Consider the following 14,109-nt stretch of genomic DNA (forward strand, 5'->3'; position numbering starts at 1 on the left):
AACAGCCCAACCCCCGAAAATGGGTCCTCCGCGCCTACTCACGCTCAGTGACGCAAGTTCACACGCTTACAGCAGGGACAACCTGGCTCCTGAGTTCTTCAAGAATAGAGAGAATGAGCAGGGCCAGAGGATGATGAGAGGAAGTGTCCCCAAGGGGTCAGAGGCAAAATGGCGGGCTACAGAAATCACACAATGGAGCAAATGCAAAACTGTCGTTTATCTTTAAAGGGACGTGGGGATCGGGCTGACAAAGGACCCGGAACACTAATATCTCAAGCCTCTGGAAGGTGTTTTATTCATTTGCTTTCCTTTTTATTTTCTTCTTTTAAAAAAAACAAAAAACAAAAAACAATAGCACATTTAGAGAATCAAGAACTACAATAGAGGGTCTGTGTCTTTGAGTTTTTGTTCACACTGCCCTGCGCTTGGACATACACTGGGACTTGGGGACTGGTGCTCTCCATCCTGGCTGGGTCCCTCCTCTTGAAAAGGTGCTGAGTGAGCGGCCACAGCAGATGGGAGCACCTGGTGCTCTCCTAGGCTACTGCTTCTCCAGGGCCCCTGACACCCAACCCTCTTCCCTCTCTCTAAACCAGAGCCTGAAGCTGGAGACATTACAGAACTTATTTTGGTCCCCACAGGGGACTCTTTCAGGGACAGAGCCCTCCCCTGACCGGCAGGAGATGACACCCCCTTGAGTGGTAAGGTGTCCCTCCCCGGCCCCATCTCCATTCCAACAGACACCACACTTGATGCCCTGGTTCTTAGCCCTGAGCCACCTAGGCCCTCCTGCCACACCCTAGGTCCATTCCAGCAGGCACAGGATTGACAGATGCTTGGCCCCTTCAGTTGACCCCCACCGAGAGAGAGAAAGAGAGAGAGAGGACCGCCCCCCAAATCCCAGGGCCTTGGCTCAGAAGGAGGCACTGGGTGAGAAAAGGCGTGAGGGCAGGGTATGGAGACTGATGTAGCCAGGTAGGAGGAGAGAAGCGACAGAGAGCCACCCTAAGGGATGGGGCAGGCTTTCCAAGCCTGCAAATAGCCAAGAGTCCCAGGCTGTGGGTCAGCAGGCTTAGGCTCAGGGATCTGGGGGGAGAGAGAGGCAGAAATAAGCTCCTTTCCCTTCCCATGTTGCCTCCAGTTACCACGGGGGGCCAGGCCCAGGTGACAAGATCCCAGGTCCAGGAGAAAGGGGAAACGCCCCACTGTGCTCAGCCAGGTCTAGCTTTTGTGGGAGGGTGGGTACTCCCACCCCATGCTCAGCCCCCGGCTCCCAGTTAGCAACTCCCGAGGGCTGCCATCCACAGACCAGCTGGACTGGTGGGTGATGGGGACCTGCTGGCCTGGAGCCCCTGCCTCCCCAGCTCCGGCCCCACCCTGACCACGCCCTTGGCTCTATTCTTGTTGCTCATTCATTTCCATGTCGGACACCAGGATGTTCTTCTCGGTGGCCTCCGCTGGGCCAGAGCTGCTGCCGCGACTGTATCGGGCCCCCTCAAAGGACCCGCGTTCTGCGCTCTGTCGGCGCCGGTAGAGGATGAAGGCTGCTGTCACCAAGGCCAGGAGGAGCAGCACAGCCATCAGCACCACTACCAGAGCCAGCGGGTTGTCAGGAAGTGCTGCTGAGATAATGATGGGGAACCCACATCAGGCCACAGCCATGTCCACCAGGGACAGAGGAGGCAAAGGAAGAGCCAGGCTCAGGGCTTGTCACCTCCACTCACCTGATGGCAAGAAGCTGTTCTCTCCCACTGTAGAAGAGGGAAGAGTCAGTTAATCACAATCGGTCCTCACAGAAATCACAGCCATAATTCAAGCCAATGCCTGTGAATTCTTCCTGAATGTCACTTTGCAAATACAATGAACCATCTGTGACACTATGACCCAGCTACTATGATTCCCATTTTAGATATGAGGAAGTTCAAAGTCTTGCCTCGGATGGAGCAGGTATGTGTGTGGGGATGGTCTATGGATGTGTTCTTATAGGTGAGTGTGCATGTGCATGTGTGTGGCGGTCAGAAGTCAAGGTTACTGTATCGTGTGTCTTCCTTGATGGCTCTCCACCTTATTTCTTTTGAGACAGGGTCTATCACTGAACCTACAGCTCATGATTCAGCTATCTTGGCCAGCCAATGAGCTCCAGGGACCTATCATTTCACATACACACACATATACCTCTTCCTGTCCTGGAGTTACAGACTGTGCACTGAATGCACACTCTTATCCGGATGCTGGGAATCTGAACTCACCCTCATGCTTGCCTGACAAGCACTTTGCCAACTGGATCATCTCCCCAGGCCTCAGAAGGCAGAGCTGAACCATATCCTTTGTCCTTAACTAGAGAAGGATGGAACTTGCTAACCTGTGTGCTACAGACTAATTGTACCTGGTGCCTTCCCAGACAACGCATCTGCCCCTGTGCACCAAGACCCAGCCGTGGACGCGGAGGGCCGAGCTTGTGCCTTCTGAGAGCCTGGCTTACCTCTAGGGAGCTTGCAGACAACTCCCATGGTGATGTTGGTACAAGCACCGGGGCGCCACAGCCCGCTGCTGCTCTGGATCCAGTAGCAGCTGTTGTGGCTCAGCATGCTAGGGCCCAGGCCAGGGGGTCCCCAGTTAGAATAGTTCACAGCTGTGTTGTCTTGCCAGACCAGCATGCCTCCTGTGGAGGGAAGGCACTGAGGAGATGTGGGGAGGGGGACAGGTGGGGCTTTCATAGGTGGGAGGGAGCACCTACAAACCCTGACACGAAGGACTGATCAATGCCCAATGGAGACCTGCTCCCTGACCTAGCCTCACATTCTCTCATTAACCTCCCCGAGTCCTCTCCTTTCCCAAGCCCAGAGATCATGGCATGTATCTCTCCTGCAGCCCGAGTCCTGGTCCTCCCCATACCTTACACAGGGCACTCACCTTTGGGGTTGAAGTTCATGCCCAACCAGGCTCCTCGATTCTGGGCTTCAAAAGTCTGCAGGTGCTCCCAGACAAACACATTCTCCATCTCATCAAGAATGGACAGAACCGTCCCACCCGCTGGACACAAAGGGAGCCCATGTCAGGGCAAACAGAGCCTCCTCATGTTGATAGAGCCCCACCCACCCCAGCCCACCCCCATTCACAGCAGTAACAGCCCTCTTCTTCGAAGCATGTGTGTGCTGTTGGACACTGTACATGTCACAGTAGGGTCTGTGTATTACAAGGCGAGGGAGAACTTGGGCTAAGTGCTACTTGGAGGCAGAGGTAAAGTTCCTTCTCCTGGTCTGAGAGTCTGGGAGCTGGGCTGGCCTGTGCTCACCCACCTCTCTGGCAGCGCTGCAGCGCCTCCTTGTGGCCCAACAGCAGCTCCATGTGGAAAGAGTAGCAGTGATTCCTGAAGGGAATCCATGAGGAGTCAGCCAGCCCCTGAGGACAGCTGCCGCGGTAGCTTATCCTTCGGGGAGGAGGGGGCCCTGTCGGAGTGCAGGATTGAGGATGCGGCCCAAGCATCCTCCGGGGACCACCTGCATACGCCCAAGCCTTGGCCCCAGCGGGTGGTACTCACCCCTGCTCACCCCACACACTGCCCCCTGCAGCTTGGTGTCACAGCTGGTGGTGCGCCAGGTCCCATCCACGTCCACATAGGCGCAGCCTCCCGACTGCTGAGGCTCCCCATCTTGCCAGCCCACATAATTCAGAGGCTCCTCTGAGAGCCAGGAATACCGCCGTGAGCCCTGGGCATGAGGCGGCCATGGGTGAGAAGAAAAGGGGACGGACTCTCAGGGAGGGGGCAGACAAGGCAGGAAGAAGGGAAATCAAGGCAGAAGGTAGGGTGGAGATAGGGAAGACAAAAGCTTGACTTAGGAGCCCACCTCCTCACTGGCCAGCCCAATCCACAGTGGTGCTTGCAGCCCGCGGGCAGCCTGGGTGAGGTAGGCCTGGGTATAGGGATCAGGCACGTATGCCAGGCTGGCATTTCGGCTCTCACACAGCAGGAGAGCATCTTCCCAGCGCAGTGGCTTCTGCAGCAGCCGGAAGGTGCCGTTGAGGTAGGAGAGCTCAGTGCCAGGGGCAGGGGGTGTTGCTGCTGGGGATGGGCTCAGGGAGGGGTCTACAGAGAAGGGGGGCAGGGCTTAGGCTGGGCTCTGCCTCCCTTACCCCATTCCCAGGTATGAAGCTAGGCCAGGGAGCAGGTCTCCACTGGGCACAGCTACATTGATCAATCCTTTGTGTGAGTCGCTGTTCTTATTAGTGAGCTTTGTTTGCTAACATGCAGAGAAAAGCTAGGGCCTTGATAGACTCCTGTCCGAGGAACCCAGGGCAGAGGGAAGTGGGAACCTTGCAGGGAGCTGGAGATACCCTGATATTGAGTCTTAGGGGGTTCTGACCCCAGGCACGCCAGCATGTCGCACAACCCAGTATCCAGCTGCCCACTGACTTCCCTCCTGAGACCACCTGCTTCCCAAGCAGATCCATGACTCTGGGGGGACCTCTAGGGCCCCTGAAGAGAGGAACAATGTTTGGTTCCTTCTGGCCTGGCCCAGAGCAGCTAGCCAGTCCCGAGGGTCCCGGCCCTGGGTTCGGAAACACTGTAGGGCAGGGGATGTGAATGATACCCAGCTCTACATCCCCGTTCCACAAACCCAGTGCGGCAGTGGCCGGTACCTGTGGCCTTCTGGCAGATGAAGCCATGTGTTTCCTCCGTGCAGCTCCGATCGTCCCAGCGGCCAGTGAAGTGGGCTGAGGGGGTGTGCAGGACCACCGCACAGCTGGTCTGGGGGGAAGGGGCTACTCAGGGAAATCCCAGTGCCTTTCAGACCACTGCCCCCCGAAAGGGTGGCTGAGGCCCGAAGAAGAGGGAGGCGGAGGAAGAGGACAACACCAAAGATAACAGGGACAGGAGAAAGCAGAACGGTGTCCTCACCGGCTTGGTGCCACTGGGAGCAGGCCTGGGCCCAGAGGGCTCTCCTGGCGCCCAGTTGGCATACAGCAGAGGTTCCTGCTCAATCCACTGGAAGTCCCTCTGCGAGGCGTGCAGGCCAATCCAGAGGTCGAAGGTCACATTGGGGAGGCTGGCTGTGATGAACGCTACAGTTCCCCCAGAAGAAAGGCAAGAGTGATGGAGTGGGCCCCTGTTTGTCCTGCTCTAGCCAGTTGTGGGGCAACTGTTCTGGAGGACACCAGCGACTCCCCATAGGCTGCCCTACCTTGCTCTAAGGGGTTTGCAATGGTGACCAGCTCGGCTTCTTGCTGTTCACAGGAGAACTGTGCCTCTGACCATTTCACCCTGTCCTGAGGGTCCTGGCCCTGGATTCGGAAACACTGTGGGGCAGGGGATATGATTGACACCCAGCTCTACATCCCTGTTCTACAAACCCAGAAGCCTGCTGGGTGCCCCTCAGCAGCTAATCCCTGGGGGCTTTCAGATCCAGGCAGTAATACCAGGCACAGGGCATATGGATCTCCCTGCTCAAAGCCCCACCCTCTGGTCCTGTCACAGGATTCACAAATGCCTGGATTCCGGGTTGTTGTTGGTTTTTTGGGGGGGAGGGGGGGCGATGGGGTTTGTTACTGTTTGTTTGAGACAGGGTCTTGCTATGTAGCCCAGGCTGGCCTGGAACTCATGATCTTCCTGCTTCAGCCTCCCTAGCATTGGGACTGCAAGTGTGCACCAGCATACCGAGCTTGCTGGTTATGTGTGCATGTGTGGGTGTGAGTGCATGTGTGTGCATGTGTGGGTGTGAGTGCACGTGTGTGCATGTGTGGGTGTGAGTGCATGTGTGTGCATGTGTGGGTGCGAGTACATGTATGTGCATGTGTGGGTGTGAGTACATGTGTGTGCATGTGGGTGTGAGTGCATGTGTGTGGGTGTGAGTGCTTGTGTGTGCATGTGTGGGTGTGAGTGCACGTGTGTGCATGTGTGGGTGTGAGTGCACGTGTGTGCATGTGTGGGTGTGAGTGCTTGTGTGTGCATGTGTGGGTGTGAGTGCTTGTGTGTGCATGTGTGGGTGTGAGTGCTTGTGTGTGCATGTGTGGGTGTGAGTGCACGTGTGTGCATGTGGAGACCAGAGGATTGCTGTCCCTCAGGTGCTGTTTGCCTCACCTTGTTTTGTTTTTGAGACAGGATCTCTCATTGGCTTGGGCTCACTGATTAGGCTAGGCTGGCCAGCCAATGAATCCCAGGGATTCTCCTGCCTCTGCTTCCCCAGCAGTGGGGTTCTAGGTGCATACAACCTGCCTGCCTTTTGATTTTGGGGGTTCTGAGGATCATACTCAGGTCTTGGTGGCTTCATGTACAGCCAACACTACCAACTGTCTTATGTCCTAACACTATTGTTTTTGTTTTTTGGTGCATGCGTGAGTGTGTGTGTGTGTGTGTGTGTGTGTGTGTGTGTGTGTGTTGGATTTAGGGCCTCACACATGCTAGGCAGGCACTCTACCAATGAGCCAAACCCCTAACTCCTCTCCATTTTTGGTTTTCTGAGTTTCTGTTGTTGTTGTTTGGGGTTTTTTGTTTTGAGCAGTTTCTCCATGTCGCCCTAGCTGGCCTGGTCTCTCAATATCCTCCAGCCTCCGGGGTCTGGGACACAAGTGTTTATCATCATGCCAGCTTCAAAACACCAGGAAAGGTAATTTTCTAAATGTTGTTAAGAAAAAAGAAAAACACTGGGGTGACAGGGACAGCTCAGCCGTGAAGAGCGCCTGCTGTTCTGGTAGAGGACCTGGGTCTGGATCCCAGCACCCACATGATAGCTCACACCTGTCTGTAACTCCAGTTCCAGAGACTCTGATGCCCTCTTCTGGCCTCCATGGGCATTGCACACATGTGGTGCACAGAAATACACATAAAATAAAAATGAAGGAAAAGAATTAAAATATATATATATATATATATATATATATATATATATATATATATATATATATATATATATATAGAAGGGCTGGAGAGATGGCTCAGAGGTTAAGAGCACTGGTTGTTCTTCCAGAGGTCCTGAGTTCAATTCCCAGCAACCATATGGTGGCTCACAACAATCTGTAATGAGATCTGGTGCCCTCTTCTGGCATGTAGGCATACATGCCGGGAGAACATGGTATACATAATAAATAAATCTTAAAAAAAAAAGAATATAGAAAAATAAACACAGTGTGATCTCATCCATATGTGAATATAAAAAGTGAATTACTATGGGCCAAGTGGTGATAATGCACACCTTTAATCCCAGCCCTCTGAAGGCAGGGGGAGGTGGGTCTCTGTGAGTTCAAGGCCAGCCTGGTCTACAGAGTGAGTTCCAGGACAGCCAGGGCTACACAGAGAAACCCTGTCTCAAAAAAAAAAAAAAAGGTAGGGAGATGGCTCAGTGGATAAGGTGCTTCCTGGGTAAGCATGAGGCCCTGAGTTCAGATCCCAAGCACCTATGTAAATGCTGGAAGTGTGGTGGCACACTTGCCAATTCCAGCACTCAGGAGATGGAGACAGATAATGTCTAGGGCTAACTGGTTAGCTAGACTAGCCAAATCAGCAAGCTTTGGGCTTAAATGAGAGACCCTGCCTCCATATTTAAGGTACAGGGCCATTAAGGAAACACTCAAGGTCAACCTCTGGCCTGTGCACACACATGCATGTGCATGTACCACCCACATACAAACATTGAAAAATTCAGTTCATCTCTGGTTGGAATATAGCTCAGTCGGTAAAGTGTTTGCCTGGCATACAGAAGACTGTAGGTTCAATTACCAGCACTGCATAAAACTGCACAAACCTGTGATCCAAGCATTTGGGCCTTCAAGAATTCAAAGTTACCCTCATCTACATAGTGAATTCGAGGCTGACCTAGGTTACATGAGACCCTGTCTCAAAATGGGTGTGTGTGTGTGTGTGTGTGTGTGTGTGTGTGTGTGTGTTTAATCTCATAAAAATTGAGATAAGCAGGGTGGTCATGCCCCATGCCTTTAATCCCAGTGCTTGGGGGGCAGAAACAGGTGGATCTCTGAGTTCTAGCCCACCCTGATCTACAGAGCAAGTTCCAGGACAGTCGAGGCTACACAGAGAAACCCTGTTTAAAAAAACAAAAACAGACAAAAAAGAGTTGAGACTAGAACGGTAGGTACTAGGGACAGTGGGAGGGATAGGGAAAGGCTGGTTACCGAGTAATAAGGCAAAGTTATGTAAGATCGTAACTGTTTCGGTGCTATGGTGCAGAAAGGTGAGCATGCGGTGAGGTGTCCATTTGGGAAGGTGACAGCGTCAAAAAGTGATCATACAGTAAAGTGACTGTGAGGTGAGGTGATTGCAGAACAGAATGTATTGAGCATTTCAGATAGCACGAAGGAAGGACTTAGGATGGTTTCCCTCCAAGCAAGAATATGCCTTCAAGGAGACAGTCTCATTTACCCTAACTTAAGCATTATACAATGTATGAATGTGCCAAAACATTACATGGCACCCCGACATATCTGTCATTTTGATGTTTTTATGTACCAGTGAAAACATAAATTTAAATGAAAAAGAAATAGAATCTTATATTGCAAAACAAGAGAATGAAATATATGCAAACATTTTCTTATTACAATTGCATAAATATTAATTATTATAATTGATCAGCTGTGTGGCCCAAACATATTTTCATTCCACTAATAAAGAATTTTTAAAGATACCATTTTCAGTCTTTATCTGTTTTCAGTTCTGGGTTTTTGGGGATTTTGGGGGGTTTTTTGAGACAGGGTTTCTCTGTGTAGCTTTGAAGCCTGTCCTGGAACTCGCTCTGTAGCCCAGGCTGGCCTCGAACTCACAGAGATCTGCCTGCCTCTGCCTCCCTAGTGCTGGGATTAAAGGCGTGCGCCACCACTGCCCGGCTCTCAGTTCTGTTCTTGTGCCTATCTGACTCCATGTGATGATAGTCTCATTAGTGTAGAAGTAACTATAAATTTTATTTGTATGTTCATACACATATACATAAATAACATATACACACATACAGATTGGATATAAATGCTCAATATTTTGTTTTATTAATAGATTTCATTATTAAAAGGTTTGACAACTACTGATCTAGAACACTCGCAGAAGTATTTAGATAACCTCTCTCCCACCTATTACACATTGAGCCACTTTCCAAGGAGCCTCGCTCTCATTGGCACACAAGAGGCTGTGCATGATTTTGTTGTTGCTAAACAGCTAAGGCTCCTGAGGCTCAGCCATCCCATGTTCCCATCCTCTCCCCTGGCTCTCTTGGTATCCCCTCTCAACTTCCTACCTTGTTGAGGAACTGGTTCCAGCCAGTGGGGCAGCCTCCTAGGGCTGAAGTTGGCAAGTCTGGGTGCTGAGTCTCTCCAGAGCTATTGCTGCGCTTACAGATGTAAGGCAAGGCTGTATGGCACCTCTGGTCCCCCCAGTCCTCTGTGAAGGGAAGAAGAGAACTGTTACCACAGGGCAGGGCAGGGCAGGGCAGGGCAGGGCAGGGCAGGGCAGGGCAGGGCAGGGCAGGCAGCACTCTTGGTCCCATGCTCTGAGAATATGGGCTGAGCTGAAGTCCTCTATGTTCTTGGCCATGGATGCACCCATTGCTCCCTGGATATAGCCCTTCTTCAATTTGCTCACACAGAGAAGAGACCCATGGCCCCCTAGGCCTACCTGGATACACCCAACCTTAACCCCTTCTTCATGTTGACAGCACCCTCTCTGATCCTCCTCATCCTCACCTTGGCTGGCTGTCATGTACACACACTTCTTGTCCTTGCCGACGGGTCGAGGTTTTCCGGGTGCCCAGGAGATGAAGTTTATAATAGAGCCATCTGCCCACCTGTGGAGGCACAGAACTCAGGTTCAGCCTCCTCCATCTACAGCACTGGGAGCACAGACGGGCCTGAAGGAGCACACAGCCCAGTGCACCCCGAGACCCCAGGCCTACAGGCTCCAAGAAAAGCCCTTCCCAGCATGCACTCAGCTCTCTGCATGAAAAGCCTACCGCCAGGAATCGCTCAGATCTCTACCGACTTCTGGTCTTCTGCTTTGGCGTCCTAATGCATGTAAGACAGGGACTGACTATAGTCCCCTGGAAACCAGCATATGCTTTGTCCATGTGCTGGCCAGTTTGTTCCTAACGTGACACCAGGTATAATGGGAAAGTGCCACCATCGTGTAGCACCCGGTGCTTGCTGGATGCTGTAGCAAGGACTTAAAATTGTTACTTATCAAACAGAACACTGTGCTATCCAGTGGCTTTTTGCTAGGTCTCGTGTCTTAAGGACATGAATGTTCTATTTTAGTGGATCTGACTTTGAGAAGCGGTAGTGGCATGGTGACCTGTCAACACCACGTGCTCCCGGAGTCTCCAGAGCAGTAAGCCACAACTAGGTAGAAAAGAGTAGATGCAATAGCTTAGCATTTTGGCATCTGAAACTTGGCAAACTGGTATATGCTATAAAATAACCTATGAGGTGTGTGAGCAATAGTATTCTTGAGCAAATCATGGCTTTTGCCAGTTTTAAAATTTTATGTCTAGTTAGAAACTAGCCTAAAAATGATCATCATTGAGGGGCAGGAGAAATGGTTCAGCTGTTAAGAGTGTGTACTGCTCTTCCAGAGGATTACAGTTCAGTTCCCAACACACACGGGTAGCTCACAGTCACCTATAACTCCAGGAGACCTGGTATCCTCTTTTGACTCTGTAGGTACCCACACACACATGTACATACACACATATAGAAATACATGCATATACATAACTTAAAAACCTTTTAAAAATTAAAAATAATTAAAGGAATACTGTAGTACAGTAATGATTAACCTTTAAAAATAAAATAACTGGGTATGGTGGCATATACCTTTCAATTCCAACCCTTGGGAAGCAGAGGCAAGGGAATCTCTGTGAGTTCAAGGCCAGCCTGGTCTACATAGGTAACCATGGCTATACAGTGAGACCCTGTCTCAAAATAAATAAATACCTAAATTAAATAATAACACTGGATTGATTGATGATTGGTTTATAGAAATAAAACTTTTTGGTGTTTTGGAGTATTTGTTCACTCTGTAGTTCAGGAATCAACCCCAGGGTCTCGAGAATGCTAGGCAAGCACTCTACCACTGAGCTACATCCCCAGCCCCTCAATTTGCTATTTCTAATCCTCACAAGAATCCCAGGAGGCAGGTCTCCCTATTGCCACCTTCAGATAAGAAAACAGAGGCCAGAAACATGTCACTTACTTGTTCAAGGCCATGTAGCCAGTGAGGAGCAGAGTTGAATTCAAATGCAGGTCTATCTGCCTCTGTCTGGTCAGCCCCGACACCTCTAGCTTGGGGACACAGCTAGCCACTCACACACGTGCCCCCTCTCACACCTGCCGCCCACCAGCGTTCCCACCTGAAGCGCCCATCATTCTCCGACGTGTGCAGGCCGATCCACCAGTGCTGCTCCTGGCCTGAGGAGAACTGGAGAAGGCGGCAGGCAGGTAAGGGGTAGCAGGGTCCCTGTCTTCAACCTTTGCCCCTTCCGAACCCGTAACCACGTACTGCCTCTCACGCCCACCTTCTGCAGGTTTTGCCCCAGGAACTCCAGCTCTGCCTGACTGTGAATGGAGGTCAGCTCTGCCTGGAACCACGTGCAGATGCGTTGTGCCTGAGCCCAGGACGAGTGGTGCTCAAAGAACTTGTACTCTGCATCCTGGAAGCGCAGCCAGTCCAGCGGGCCTGTGGGAGCAGCGCAGGGGTGGGAGCAGACGCCAGGCTGCTAGACAGGCCCTTGAAAGCTCTGGGCTTGGACAAAGCCAGAGCATGCAACAAGTGGCTTGTAAAGATAAACCTGGGACAGACCCTTGGCGTGACCCTCCTTCCACACCACAGAAAGCAGGGCAGTAGTGTCCAGTGCTAGCTAACTTAGTCCCCCTGCAGGTAAAACCCTTGACCCGCTAGGGCCGGGATAGGGACCAGGTAGCCTGGGGGCCTCACCTTGTGGACCAGCATCTGGTTCCCGCACATCCACACCTACAGAACAACAGAGCCAAAAACGTCAAGGGAGATGGGGGCCGGATCCCCAAAATTCCTGGCTTCAGAGCCGTTGTCCAGCACTTACCCCACCCCACCCCACTTACTACCACATCCAACCTCTAGGGATCTTGCAGATCCAGTCAAGCTGCGTCTGGCACTGCATGGCCACCCACTGCAGGGAGGCCAGGTCCAGCACCGCGCAGCCTCGGATGTCATCGTCATCATGACGGCTCCGGTCAAAATTGTGGTAGGAAAACTGGAAAGCAAGATAAAGAAGGAAAGAGGGATGTACAACAGGTAACCTCCAAGTTCGGCATGAGCCGAGGCCTGCCATGCTGGGGGAGCATCCAGTCTTTAACCCAAATCCCTGCCCATGCCAGGCCCTGCCAGGCCCCAGCAGGCGCCCATCCACAACCAAGCCCTACCCACCTCCCCAACCTGCCTCCTCCATGGCTCCTCACCCCTAGACCATCGCTCCAGCGCCAGCTCTGACCCTCTCTTGGGTCCCGGCGGTTCAGGCCAATCCAAAACCAGTGCTGCTCGTGGTTCTCAGGCTCTGACTCACTTGGGTGGGGACAGGAGAGAGGGGAGGTGAGAGTGGCCGGGACCCGAAGATCGCACCGGCCCCTGCCAGCTGTCTCCTGGGCAGTCTCCAGGGCCCGAACCTCTCCATCAACGTTGCGAATGGATGCCCCAAAGCACTGTGGGATTTTTTTATTTATTTTTTTTGGACATTCCCTCCCTAGAGACAAGAGAGCCAGACCAGGTGCCCTGCTTAACTCAAAAAGCAGTAGCCAGCCTGCCTCCCTGGCCTGTGACCTCCTTCTGGGGTACCCTGCCAGCAGGAGTCGGCATGTTTTTTGCTTGGGGAGGTTAGGAAGTTGATGAGTGTATGGGGGGCGGGGCGGGGGTGGGGGGGGGGGGGGGGGGGGGGGGGACAGAGGATCTGGAGCCAAAAACACCTGGGTTCAAATCGTGATTCTTCAAGGACCCACATGACATTGGGCAAACAACTAACTCATCAGGACAAGCTGAGCATGAGCATGTCTGACGAACAGGGTGCCGAGCCATGCCAACAGCCCACACGTGATGGGCTGTGAACAGTGAACACGGGCTGCCGTAATTACTAGTCAAGTGATAAAATCCTCACTGCTGGGAGGAGATAACCCCTGAAATTAAGATCTCAGGAAGCCTGGGTCCACTTGGGTTTTTTGTTTTTTCACCAATAGTAAATGATTACAATGCCATGTGCCATAAATTACAGTCCTCAGAACCTACAGGGCAAAGACAGGATCTGGGCAAACTCCTCATCCCTTGCCGGAGCAATTTCAGCCTTTCTTCCTCTGTCTTTCAGGATGGTTTATTGAGAGGTGCCGGTTCTTACGAAACCAGTGGTGGGGGCAGGGAATGGGGATTGGATCTGCAATGGGAACTCTGTCTGAGAGACACAGACGTGACATCCCTGGCTATGGGACACTGGTTGGCAATCGGGTCTCCTATAAGTGGGTCGCCTGTACATTCACCTAAGATCCCAGGAGACCATGGCAACTTGAAGGAGACAGGATAGTTCTGGCATTACTAACAGATACAGGTCTTTCCAAACCTCAGCTGGGCCCTCTGAGGACACCATCCATCTGCCTACCTTCTCACCCCAAGCATGACAGAACCAAGCCTCTAGCAACGGAGCCTGTCCCCACCCAAGTGCGGGCCACCACACCCATTCAGTACCCAAAGATCTTGTTGAGCATGTTGGCCACAAAATGCTCCTCCTCATAGCTGGCCAGACTCAGCAGCTGGGCCCCCAACTCCCGGCAGATCCCTAGGGCCTGAACCCAACTCTTCTTCTCCTGCAGCCGCTCTGAGCTGAACACCTGGGAGAACAAAGCCAGCTGTCTAAGCCGTGGCCATGGGCCAAAAGGCATCTGCCACCTCCTCATGACCGCGATAGGATTAGGTGCTGTGGCTTCACCAGGCAGCGAAAACCAAAGACAATTCTATCTCAGGAAGGCAGGTGACGCTATCAGCTCCTGGCAAGAGGCCCGGTACCTCATCCTCAGACCAAGAGTTAGGTTCTAATCCATACAGAGCCACAACTTACTGAGGACGGATTCTTCCCCCCCCCCCACCAACTTTAGTTTCTGCATATA

At 52.2% G+C, this 14,109-nt stretch overlaps 1 protein-coding gene across 2 annotated transcripts in view; it reads right to left on the reverse strand.

The window, feature by feature from the left end:
• Positions 1 to 272: 272 nt before the first annotated feature.
• Mrc2 (mannose receptor C type 2) overlaps positions 273 to 14,109 on the reverse strand; it is a 61,517-nt gene continuing 47,680 nt past the window's right edge. The window contains exons 13-30 of one of the 2 annotated variants that reach the window (XM_052757052.1): positions 13,691 to 13,833; positions 12,424 to 12,526; positions 12,080 to 12,218; positions 11,924 to 11,959; positions 11,505 to 11,665; positions 11,340 to 11,407; positions 9,679 to 9,779; positions 9,234 to 9,376; positions 5,184 to 5,298; positions 4,901 to 5,064; positions 4,642 to 4,750; positions 3,849 to 4,087; positions 3,542 to 3,710; positions 3,300 to 3,449; positions 2,914 to 3,033; positions 2,483 to 2,662; positions 1,725 to 1,751; positions 273 to 1,619 (exon numbers count right to left, since the gene is read on the reverse strand). In XM_052757052.1, coding sequence (XP_052613012.1) covers positions 1,396 to 1,619; positions 1,725 to 1,751; positions 2,483 to 2,662; positions 2,914 to 3,033; positions 3,300 to 3,449; positions 3,542 to 3,710; positions 3,849 to 4,087; positions 4,642 to 4,750; positions 4,901 to 5,064; positions 5,184 to 5,298; positions 9,234 to 9,376; positions 9,679 to 9,779; positions 11,340 to 11,407; positions 11,505 to 11,665; positions 11,924 to 11,959; positions 12,080 to 12,218; positions 12,424 to 12,526; positions 13,691 to 13,833 — 2,391 coding nt within the window. In that variant the 3' untranslated portion in view covers positions 273 to 1,395. Of the gene's footprint in view, positions 1,623 to 1,724; positions 1,752 to 2,482; positions 2,663 to 2,913; positions 3,034 to 3,299; positions 3,450 to 3,541; positions 3,711 to 3,848; positions 4,088 to 4,641; positions 4,751 to 4,900; positions 5,065 to 5,183; positions 5,299 to 9,233; positions 9,377 to 9,678; positions 9,780 to 11,339; positions 11,408 to 11,504; positions 11,666 to 11,923; positions 11,960 to 12,079; positions 12,219 to 12,423; positions 12,527 to 13,690; positions 13,834 to 14,109 lie in introns of both variants that reach the window. The other variant, XM_052757050.1, reaches the window with a different exon arrangement.

This window comes from Peromyscus californicus, unplaced genomic scaffold (genome assembly GCF_007827085.1).
Source record: "Peromyscus californicus insignis strain IS unplaced genomic scaffold, ASM782708v3 Scaffold_3__1_contigs__length_106647218, whole genome shotgun sequence".
NCBI lineage: Eukaryota > Metazoa > Chordata > Mammalia > Rodentia > Cricetidae > Peromyscus > Peromyscus californicus.